The sequence below is a fragment of the Lathyrus oleraceus genome, chromosome 2 (assembly GCF_024323335.1).
Source record: "Lathyrus oleraceus cultivar Zhongwan6 chromosome 2, CAAS_Psat_ZW6_1.0, whole genome shotgun sequence".
Lineage (NCBI taxonomy): Eukaryota > Viridiplantae > Streptophyta > Magnoliopsida > Fabales > Fabaceae > Lathyrus > Lathyrus oleraceus.
In genome coordinates, this window is record NC_066580.1 from 26373782 (window position 1) to 26386323 (window position 12542).

Sequence of the window (12542 nt, forward strand, 5' to 3'; positions counted from 1 at the left end):
GTACAAGAAAGTCGAGAATGAAGGAGCAAATCTTGCACGCCAAGATTCAAAAGATTATGAAGATATGATGGTTATGGTTACAGTTGCAGATGAGCATGTCGACACCAAGATCAGGTTTCTTTACACATGATGTTCGAATCACATGACTGGTCGAAAAGTGTAGTTAGCCAATTTCGATGAGTCGAAGAAGAACAGGGTCAAACTTGTTGATAACAGCGCGTTACAAGCAGAAGTTACTTGCGACATATTTATTCACATGAGAAATTGAGCAAAAGTTATGATCAAAGATATACTCTATGTACCTAGAGTGAAGTGCAATCAGCTAAGTGGTTGACAATTGGTCGAAAAAGGTTTCTTAGTGGTTATGGAAGATGGAGCCTTGGAACTATTCGACACTCAAAGTAATCTGGTCTTAAAATCTCCTATGTCGAAGAATATGACATATAAGACCATGATCAATTCGACCAAGGTACAATGCCTAAAAGTAGTTGTCGACCACAAGAATAGTTGGTTGTGGCATTTAAGATTTGGCCATCTGAATTTTAGGTCACTCAATCAACTGATTACTCAAGATATGGTAACTGATATACCAAGTCTTGAGATGCCCGGAAAACTTTGTGAAGGTTTCTTAGTAAGGAAGCAATCCAGAAAGTCTTTCGTTTTGACTATGCCATTGTTGTCCTCTTGCATACTAGAAGTAGTACATTCAGATGTATATGGCCCGTTTAAGGATCGTACAATTGGTGGAAACAAGTATTTTGTCTCATTTATCGATGATTATAGTCTAAAGCTTTGGATCTATGTGACCAAGAAAAAGGAGGAAGTGTTTGAAATCTTAAAGAGATTCAAGATGCTTGTCAAAAATCATAGTGAAAAGAAGATCAAGGTTCTGCGAACAGATGGAGGTGGCGAATACACATCCAAGGTATTTGAAGAGTTCTGTGTAAAACATGGTATTGATCATCAGGTAGCTGCTTCTTACACACCTAAACATAATGGGATAGCAGAAATAAGAAACATGGCCATATTGGATATGGCGAGATGCATGATGAAGTAGAAAATTTGCCAAAATCCTTATGGGGTAAAACTGTCACCATTGGTGTTTATATTCTGAACATGTGCCCTACCAAGAAGCTGAAGAACAATGTTCCAGAAGAAGTGTGAAGTGGAAAATGACCATAAATGAGCCATCTGAAGGTGTTTGACTCTATTTGTTACAAGCATATTCCTGATGCAAGAAGAATGAAGCTTGATGATAAAAGTGAACCTATGATTATGGTAGGATATCACAAAATTGGAGCATAGATGTTATTAAATCCAATGCACAATAAGATCATGATGAGTCGAAACATTGTGATTGATGATAACTCTGTCTGGGATTGAAATTCTGGTGATGCAATTAACAAGACTTTGATGAGTTATGGCATCGACAAAGAAACTGATGAAGTCGAAGTCGAAGAAGTTTGTGGTACTCCATAAATAATCAAAGTTGAATATGATAATAAAGTCAAAGTCAAAACATATGATCGAGAGGGTATGGCTAGGACAAGTCAAAGACCTCAAAGAACCAGAGTACTCCCATCAAGGCTTCAAGACTATGAAGTGGTTGGTGATAATGAAGTCACACCAAATGGAGATTTAGTTTATTTCGCTTTACTTGTCGGTGTTGAACCAATCAACTATAGCGAGGCTTTAAAGAATAAACAATGAACGTCATTTATGGTTGAAGAGTTATAAGCGATCAAAATAAATAACACATAGGATTTTGTCGAATTACCAACACATACAAAAGCTATCGAAGTGAAGTGGGTGTTCAAACTGAAGCACAATCCTGATGGGTCGATTGCAAGACACAAGGCAAGATTAGTCGCTCAAGGATTTCTTCAGAGAGCAGGATTCAAGTACTCTAAAGTGTATGCACTAGTAACAAGATTAAAGACTGTTTAATTGATCGTAGCTTTGACATGTAAGCAAGGATGGCCGATATTTCACTTAGATGTGAAATCAACATTTTTGAATGGTCCTCTAGATGAGAGGTATATGTCACACAACCTCCTAGGTTTGTGATATAGGAAGAAGCAAGGAAAGTATACAGGTTGCACAAAGCCCTCTATGGTATCAAGTAGGCACCTAGGGCATGGAAACAGAAGATAGACTCATACTTGGTCAAATTGAGATTTGTCAAATGCAAATCTGAGTATGGTGTACATGTTCAGGTTGTGGCACAAGATATAATAATCATCTTCTTATATGTCGATGACTTATTAGTAATTGGAAATAGCTTGGAGAACTTGTCGAAGTTCAAAGAGATGATGATGAAGGAATTTAAAATGTTGGGTATGGGGAACTTGTCTTATTTCCTATGCATGAAATTTCAAATGTCAAAGCAAGGTAGGATATGAAGGAGAAGAGCGATCCATAACGCAACGGAATTTAAAATTTCTCCTTTAGTGATCCTTACGAATGAGCATGATTAGTGATAGAATCGTTACCTCTTGTGGCGATTGTAACCTTTGATGCAAATCTACGGAGCGATCACGAGCGTTGAACGATGGCAACGCCTCTACTCAGTCCACACGAACGAATTCCTTCAATCTCAGTGCTAGCTGCTACGAATGAAGGCTTTGAGTGAGAGAGAGAGAGAGAGAAACGAAATTGCAACTGCACAAATGCTTCTACACAAGGGTTCTATTTATAGAACCACTTGTGTGGGCAGCAAGATAAAAAGCTCACTCAAGTGTATGTGACCCATATCTTATAATATGTCAAAATCACTTAAGCGTGTGGTACCTTACCATATTTCGTATTCTACTTAAGTACACTGTACCTTACGATGTTCTACAATTCACTTAAGTTCACCGTACATTACGATATTCCTTAGTTACTCTATCTCTCATCAATCCGTCCTTTTGTGTGTGACCCTGTAGGTTTTCGCGGCATTGACAATTATATTAAATCACGTATTTAACATAATAAATAGTGAGCGGTATCTAGCAACACATCACTACTACCCAAGACACAAAAATGTCATGTGATATGACACATCCTTTTGTGATAATACTTATGTGTACAATTACATTTTTGCCCTTATGTCTATATTGAACATAAGGCATAGACCATGTCATCCTTGTCCAGTTCAATATTGGGCCCATAGACATTTATCCTGTTACGCAGGATGGGCAAATTCCATCTAGGTCACTCATGTCCCTTAGCATGCATCGTGGAGTATCCATCAACTGTCTTTATGGTCATCCAGTTACAGACAATGTTTGATCAGCAATAAGGCACTCGACTCTACATCTAGGGTCCATAATGGTTTCAGGTCGAAGGGTGGTATACACCATTATCACCATGAGAATAACTTATGACACTTTGCATAACATTCTATATAATATTCTCATAGTGGGTTAATCCAGTATAAATATTACTCTTAATTCATACCTATGTTTAAGACTTGATAACTCCTTATCCATGATCCATGAGATGTGATCATCAGTCTATATACATAATAGTCTTAATGCTTTAATGTAATCCCACTTCACAATAAAGCTCGACTATGGATACTTTAAGAATAGTATCCTTATGTTTAATGTGATCTTATGATTAAGTCACACTTGATACATTAAACGGACTATCTATTCTAGGGACTTTATTAGACAAACATAATAAAGAAAAAGCCTTTTATTATTAATAAATAATTCGATACAAATACCAAAAGTATTGACCTCTAGGGCTTACACTAATGATACTACATCAAAGAAAGTATGTCAAAGAGATACTCAAGAGATTCAGGATGGATGATTTGATTCCTGCATCTTTGTCCATCGAACCAAATTTGAAGTTGGAGAAATGAAGGATCTTATGTTGCTTGCCAATCAATTTGGATAAGATATGTGCTGGAAGAAATGAAAGTCGAAGTGATGAAACCTCTGGTCCTGCAGATCGACAACAAGTCAGTCATTAATCTTGCAAAGAATCCAGTTCTGCATGGAAGGAGTAAGCACATTGAGGTGAGATTTCATTTCCTAAAGGAAAAGGTAAATCAAGGTGAACTTGAAGTGAGACATTACTCGAGTGAAACACAGTTGACCGATATTTTCACCAAAGGACTGAAGATCGACAGATTCCTAATTTTTAAAAATAGTTCAGATCGACTATGATTAGTTTGTGTTTGACAACTTGGATTATAAGGGGGTATATTGTGATATAATCCAAGTTGTATCCCAAACCCAAGTTAGTTAGGGTTAGAGTTTGTTATATTAGTTAGTTAGAGTAACTTTGTATATAAATACATGCATATTGTAATTCAGTTTTTATACTCGCTTCCATAACATTTAGTAATAACAATCCTTATTGTCCATTCTCTCTCTTTCTCTCATCACTAAAAGTGTCTCACACACTAATAGTTTTGAGGTAAAATTCACCAAATTTAAAGATAAATTTATTCGTGATTCGGTTCGATTTTGAATAATTGATTAAAAATATTCAATCATATTCGATCCAATTTCATACAATTTAATTTAGATCAACTTTTAGATATTCAAATTATAAAAATCGATAAATTATATTTTTTTATTAAAATTATAAAAATATTAATAAATAATAGATTTAATATAATATACAACATATACTAGTATGAGTTTTTGCTTGAAATGCCCCATTTTTCAAAATTTAATCCCAATATACCCCTTTTTGAAAAAAAAATCCCAGTCTACCCCCTTTTGTAGTTGGGCCTCGTCACTTGATCTGACGAGGGGGTGCTGAAAGATATTTTGCCTCATGGGCTCGGCAAATGGAATGACGAGGGAGTGGGCGAATTTTTTTTTCTTCAATGGCTCGTCACTTCAAGTGACGAGCATGTGCAGGCATTCCTTTTTTTTTTTGTTTTTATTTTAAATAGTATTTAATTAATATTAATAATAATTAATTAATAGTATTTAATTAATATTTTAAATAGTATTTAATTAATATTAATAATAATTAATTAATGTTATGTGCTATGTTTGGCCAACACAAAAGGAAAATTTAATCTTTATCAACAATTTTTTTATTCTTGTGTAAATGTTTGTAATATCAAAACTCTTTTTTTATTTATAGTTTTAATTTTTGTATTATTAATAAGTTAGAACAACTTGAATCCATTGAATTATGATGTAAATATTAGCAGATTTGATTTTTAATATAGGTTTTAAAAACATTGATTGATATGCCTCCACATAAATCTACATAGTTTTTGTGTTATTATTGTATTATTAATTTTATTGATTTTGTTATATTAAATTTATAATGGATTAATAATTTATAATTTATGTATAAAATTTAATTTAATATTAGTAATTTATTTATGTATTTATTTAATCATTTAATAAAATGTTTTTAAATTTAATTGATTGTGTCAATTAAACTTTAAAATAGAGACTCCATTGATTCATCCCTTTCTCCCACTTTTAAAACATTGTATTTAACTTAGTTTTTTTTTCCATTTGTTTATTTCTTATAAGTTATAATGTTAATTTAAGTATTAGTTTTTTAATAAGTTAGATCAACTTTTTTTAATTCATTGAATATGATGTAATGTTAGCATATTTGACTTTTAAAATAGTTTTTAAATATTAGGATATGTCAAAACTTTCAAATATCAAATTTTTAATGAAAATATCATAAAAAAGGAAATAAATAATGTGATTTACAAGAAAATTATGGATTATTTGGGATTCTTACACTCAATTAAGTTAAATAAGTAGCTTATAGAAAAAATAAAAATGGATTATCATAATTAGAAAAAAGATAAAAAAAAGAAATATTTTTTTTATTGTAATGATCTGATTTTCAAAGGAGTGCAATCTAAAGTTTCATGAAAAATTAAATAAATAATAATTAATGATTATTTAATTTAAACTCAAATTTGTATTCTTCAAACAATTAGCTTATAATTAGAACTAATTAATTATTTGAGCTCATTTGCTTGATTAAATAAAATATAAATGATTCTAAGATAAAGTTTTGGAAAATTAAGAGATGTGATATTTTGATTTATGTGGAGGCATATCAACCAATGTTTTAAAATTTATATCTTATAATTATTTATATTTTATTTAATTGAGTAAATGAGCTCAAATAATTAATTAACTTTTATTAAAATTTGATTATTTAGATAATATACATTTAAATTTAATTTAAATAACCATTAATTATTATTCCCTTCAACTTTATTATAAGCAAAAAATAATATTTTTTTTATCTTAAATAAATAAATATCAACAAATTTAGACACATTTAATGTATTTATTTCAAAATCATCTCCGATAATAATTTAATTAAAAATATATTAGCAATCATATTATTATTTTCCATAAAAGTTGTCTTTTATGTTAAAAATAAGACCGAAATTAAATTTAGATAATCATGTTTTTCTCCTTTAGTTATAAAAAATTATTTTTTATTAATTGGAGTTAATAGTTGATAATTGAGTATTTATTGATTCACCTAATTTATTTTTAGACAGTTTTAAATATGAAAAATTTTCTTTTTACAAAATATTTATTATTATTTTATCCTTTTTAAAGGTTTTAATTGTAATATTATTCAAATATGGAATACCGGTTAATTATTTGTAAAAAGATAGAATATAATTTTTATTTTGTTAAATCAACTTAGTTGATAGTTGTACAAAAACATCATATGAATCGTGAGAATTTAAACTTACGATAACTTATTTATTCACTTCTAAAAGAATAAATTTCAGTCATTAAACGACTTGACAAAAAAATTATAAATTTAATAAATTTCAGTCATTAAAAAAATTCAGTCTAAAAAACAATTATATTAATTATTATTATTAACAATTATTAGTATTTAATAAATTTAGTATTCTATTTACACTTCCTATTAATTAATTATTATTAATATTAATTAAATACTATTTAAAATAAAAACAAAAAAAAAGGAATGCCTGCACATGCTCGTCACTTGACGAGCCATTGAAGAAAAAAAAATTCGCCCACTCCCTCATCATTCCATTTGCCGAGCCTATGAGGCAAAATATCTTTCAGCACCCCCTCGTCAGATCAAGTGACGAGGCCCAACTACAAAAGGGGGTAGACTGGGATTTTTTTTTCAAAAGGGGGTATATTGGGATTAAATTTTGAAAAATAGGGCATTTCAAGCAAAAACTCATACTAGTATAAGGAGGGAAGTGGTAAGACAGCTAGCTGTGCGAGCCCCCCGCCGTGGTGGTGACTGTAAGTCACATCAAATGTAAACTCCAAAATTGGCAACAAAAGTCGCATCACCGTCTAATCCATTCATACGCACCATTGACTCATATACAGTGACACTCAAATTATGAACCAATGACTCAAATTTAATTAAAGTAGAAGAATAATTAAAGTAACAAGAATCCACTCATCTTCCCCACCTCCTCGGCATTTGTTTCAAATTATTCTTCATTCTCTCTGTGTGATGTGAATCAGATATACTCAGTTTTCTATTTACAAATGAGCCTTTTTTTTTCCTTGCATTTTCTGTAGCACAGAAAAAGTAAGTACTTCTACTAAGTTGACAGTAGTAGTATACTAGTACATTACTAGTATGTTTCAAAATAGCACTAAATTTGGTCACAATTTAGAAACTGGTTTTATTACTATTATTAATATTACAACTGATTTTAATTTTTTATTTTTAAGAGATGTGAGAATTTGGCTTGAGTCAAATTGATTTTTAATTTTTTTTATTGGATTTAAAAGTTAGTTGGTGTGTCGATTAATAATTTTTAATTAATTTAAATTTTTTAAGCAATGGTGTTGAAACATGAACTATGTCCCACCGCTTATGATTTTATAACTTAAAAAAAATATTTAAAGGATAAAATTTAGTTCGAAAGGATGTTGGAAATACACAGTAAAAAAAATAATCGGAAAGATAAAAGTATACAAATTTAATTGGATTGACATTGTGTGTTGAAAACTTTTATAAATAAAATAGTAATATACAAACACTAGTGACTGTTTTCAGCTAGAGACTGTTTTCAGCTACACTTGGATGAGAAACAAAAACTAAAAGCCTTCTTTAAGTCTGACTGCAATAGAGTAGCACTTACTACTGATTGTTGGACTTCTATCCAAAATCAAAACTACTTAACCCTTACGGCACACTTTGTGGATAACGAATGGAACTATCAAAAGAGAATTATAAGCTTCACAGTTATTCCAAACCACAAGGGTGATACGGTAGGTAGGAAGATTGAAGAGGTGTTAAGGGATTGGGGAATTAGGAATGTGTCTACCATAACTGTTGATAATGCAACTTCAAATGATGTAGCTGTAGCATATTTGCATAGAAAAATATCAACTATGAATGGGATGATGGGGGATGGAAAATGTTTTCATATGAGGTGCGCTGCTCACATATTGAATTTGGTGGTAAATGAGGGCTTGAAAGATAAACATTTGTCTATTACTAGTGTTAGGGATGATGTTAGATTTGTCAAGTCCTCACCTCATAGGGCAGCCAAGTTTAAAGAGTGCATTGAATTTGCTGGAATAACTTGTAAAAAACTAGTATGTCTCGATGTTTCAACTCGTTGGAACGCGACATAACCGAAAAAGAAAACCGAAATGGGCGGGTTCAAACGGTCTATCGGGTCAGTGATTAAAATATAGCAGTTTCAATTGGGTTTATATGGGCGGGTCGGGTTCAAAATTCTGAACCGCGGGTACCCAAACCCGCCCAATTGAGATACCCTTCTAGGGTTTTCCAGCAGCTCATTCTATTCTCTCACTCACATGTTCTCTCGCTCACCGATTTCGCCAACTGCATCTGTAAGTTTTCTTTTCCTTTTCCTTTTCTTTCTTTCCTTTTTCCACCCTCAGGTTTTCCGTTACACACTCGATTCCTTCATTCAACCACTATTTTCCACCCTCACGCTCTTCATTTTGTTATTATTTCGTTTCGCTTAAAATTTCCAATTTCTTTCCGGATCTGGATTCATTCATCGCTAGTATTTCACAATGTTCAAATCTGATTTAGTATTATATCTTAACTGTTAATTCTAATTATCGCCGTGTTAGTGTTGTTCTGGAACTTCCATTTCAGAGGTGGTTTGGCTTGGAGTTCTACCAACAAGGCTCTCATCTTCAATGTAAAGTCTCTCTTTCTATTTTTCTTATCAATTTCTTTCTTGTTTTACTCTTAGTCCTATTACGGTTTTGTTTCTGGAAAATTAATTCTTAATTTACTCTTAATTCTAATTATCACCATCCAATTTTGTTTCAAGATTCTGGGGGAGTAAGTAGGTTATGCAATTACCGTTCCGCTTTAGTATTCAATCACCGTTCCTCTTTATGTCTCAGATTTTTCAGGGTTGAAATCTATTGTGAGTCTTAACATATCAGGAAATTTATTTCAGGGTTCTGTTACATATGTTTTTGTGTTAAAGTTGGAGGTTTTGGACCTTGGCAGAAACCAATTTCAAGGTCACATTTCTCAGGTAAACTACTACAATTGGTATCATTTAGTTTATCTTGATTTTGGAGTTTTATACGCATTATTCTGAATTGTTCTTTATTCTCTGCAGGTTGGTGTTGTTTCTGATTATAACTTGTCTAAAGCAGAAAACAAGTAAGAGCTTGCACCATTTATTGCTTTTTTTCATACTTTAAGTGCTTTTCTTAGGACCTTTCAAATTGTTTTTACAAATTATCTTGTTGAACTTATAATTAAAAGTAAATTATGTTGGTTAATAAGCTGAAGTAAGTCATTCTACCAATTTTTACAAATAGCCAATTTTCATGTTATTTTATCTGATAATGACTTTTTTCATGTTATTTTCATGTTATTTTAAACTAAATGATAATGACTTTTTTCAAATATCATCTATTTTCATGTTATTTTATCTGATAATGACTTTTTTCAAATAGCCAATTTTTACTTGATTTCTATTTTAAATTTTGCAACCTGCTTTTCCTTCAATTATGTTGATTATGGCTCCGTCATTTTTCAGTGATGGGTCAGCCTAATCAAACTATACCTACTGAATATGTCATGAATGAAGTTGGTTCAACAGCAACAACTGAAGTTGTTGGAGCAGAATTAGTTAATACCCAACTTACAAAGAAGAGGAAAGCTAGTGCAAGTGGTTCTAGGCAATCATCTGCTTGTTGGGAGCACTTTATTAGATTACCAGATGACTTAGTTGATACACCAACTGCAGCTTGTAAACACTGCCACAAAAAATACCTATGTGACCCTAGGACTCATGGCACCACCAACATGAACCATCACATTCTAAAATGTGCAAAGAAGCCTAGAACCATTGATCCCACCCAAACTATTCTGACATACCCCTCTGCAGAAGGATCTAGTTTGGGTCATGTTAGCTCCAAATTTGACAAGCAAGCTTGTAGAAAAGCTTTGTCAATTTTTGTGGTTCTAGATGAACAACCATTTAGTGCAGTTGAGGGGGAAGGTTTTAAGTACTATTCTAAAGTAATGCAGCCCCAGTTTACTCTCCCATCTAGGCGTACAGTAGCTAGAGACTGTTTTCAGCTACACTTGGATGAGAAACAAAAACTAAAAGCCTTCTTTAAGTCTGACTGCAATAGAGTAGCACTTACTACTGATTGTTGGACTTCTATCCAAAATCAAAACTACTTAACCCTTACGGCACACTTTGTGGATAACGAATGGAACTATCAAAAGAGAATTATAAGCTTCACAGTTATTCCAAACCACAAGGGTGATACGGTAGGTAGGAAGATTGAAGAGGTGTTAAGGGATTGGGGAATTAGGAATGTGTCTACCATAACTGTTGATAATGCAACTTCAAATGATGTAGCTGTAGCATATTTGCATAGAAAAATATCAACTATGAATGGGATGATGGGGGATGGAAAATGTTTTCATATGAGGTGCGCTGCTCACATATTGAATTTGGTGGTAAATGAGGGCTTGAAAGATAAACATTTGTCTATTACTAGTGTTAGGGATGCTGTTAGATTTGTCAAGTCCTCACCTCATAGGGCAGCCAAGTTTAAAGAGTGCATTGAATTTGCTGGAATAACTTGTAAAAAACTAGTATGTCTTGATGTTTCAACTCGTTGGAACGCGACATATTTGATGCTTGAGGCTGCAGAGAAATTTCAAGCTGCTTTTGATAAGCTTGAGTATGAAGAGTCGAGCTACAGGGAGTTCTTTGGAAAAGGTAGTCCTCCTAGTAGTGATGATTGGGACATTGTTAGAGCTTTCATCTCTTTTTTAAAGTTATTCTATGAAGCAACTAATGTTTTTTCCACCTCTCAAAGTGTGAGTTTGCATAGTGCTTTTCACCAAGTGTCTGCGATCTATTGTGAGTTGAAGCAAGCTACTATGAACTTGAATGGTGTTTTTGCAAGTGTGGGTGGGGACATGATGGAAAAGTATAATAGATATTGGGGGTGTGCTACTAAGATGAACAAGTTGATTTATTTTGGAATCATTTTGGATCCAAGATACAAGTTGAGTTATATTGAGTGGACTTTTAAGGATATGTATGGAGTCGGATCTGTGTTTGCTACCGGGTTGATGAAATCTATAAAAGAGAGCTTACAAAAATTGTATGATTGGTATAAGCAAGCTTATGACCAAAATCATAGTAGACAACCTCTTGGTAATGGTGAAAACAATGTTTCCAATGATGAAACAACAGCTGGCCGTCCTTCACTAATGGCTAGAGCCGATGCTTTTGAGCAACATTTAGAGGAACAAGACTCGATTGATCAACAAAATGAGCTTGAGGGTTTTTACTCTAGTAAGTGTGTCAAAAGGGATCCTAAATTTGACCTTCTTGTGTGGTGGAAACACAATTCAACACAATATCCTATTTTGTCTACAATAGCTAAAGATATTTTTGCCACACCAGTGTCTACGGTTGCATCAGAAAGTGCCTTTAGTACGGGAGGGAGAGTCTTAGAAACTTATAGGAGCTCCCTAAAACCTGAAATGGCAGAGGTATTAATTTGCACCCAGAATTGGTTAAAGCCGTCTTTTACCTATTTCAAAGACTTGAACCTCATGGAAGATTTTGAGCTTTCTGAAGATATTATAGCAGGTAAAATTATTTTTAAAAATGTTATATCTTTATTTCATAATTGTTATATATTTCTAAAAAAATGTTTATTTCATTATTTTAGAATTTGAAGAAATTTCTTCTACAGCAAGAAGAGGATCTTTACCGTCTCAGCCACAACCTTCTGGTTGTGCTTGAAAAATATGGAGGTATATTTACTTTATTAATTTGATTTATTTATTACTTTATTCCTTTTTAAAGCTTAATATTTTTCTTGTTTAATTTTTCAGTTCAACTATGTTTTTTGAAGTCATATGTGACTTATATTTTGTGACTACTCAATGGTCAAATAATATATATTTTGTCCCGTAAATGAGGGAAGAAACTGCAGTTCAGAAAGCTAAGGAAACAGAACTTACTAAAACCATTCACATTACAGGTTCGCTTAGTCATTCACGCCAAATCTATTTTTTTTTGTTCTTAATGCTGTTGAAGGGTG

General features: G+C 32.4%; 1 protein-coding gene and 1 long non-coding RNA gene across 2 annotated transcripts; both read left to right on the forward strand.

Annotated features, from left to right (window-relative positions):
- Nucleotides 1-10002: 10002 nt before the first annotated feature.
- On the forward strand, nt 10003-11927 carry LOC127121726 (zinc finger BED domain-containing protein RICESLEEPER 2-like). The gene is made up of 2 exons (XM_051052172.1): nt 10003-11789; nt 11897-11927. The coding sequence occupies exons 1-2, from the start codon at nt 10003-10005 to the stop codon at nt 11925-11927; spliced, it is 1818 nt and encodes a 605-aa protein (XP_050908129.1).
- Nucleotides 11928-12007: 80 nt separating this feature from the next.
- Nucleotides 12008-12453, forward strand: LOC127121085 (uncharacterized). Its single transcript, XR_007803306.1, has 3 exons — nt 12008-12085; nt 12168-12252; nt 12334-12453. It is a non-coding gene; the product is annotated as an uncharacterized LOC127121085 (long non-coding RNA).
- The last annotated feature ends 89 nt before the right edge of the window (nt 12454-12542 follow it).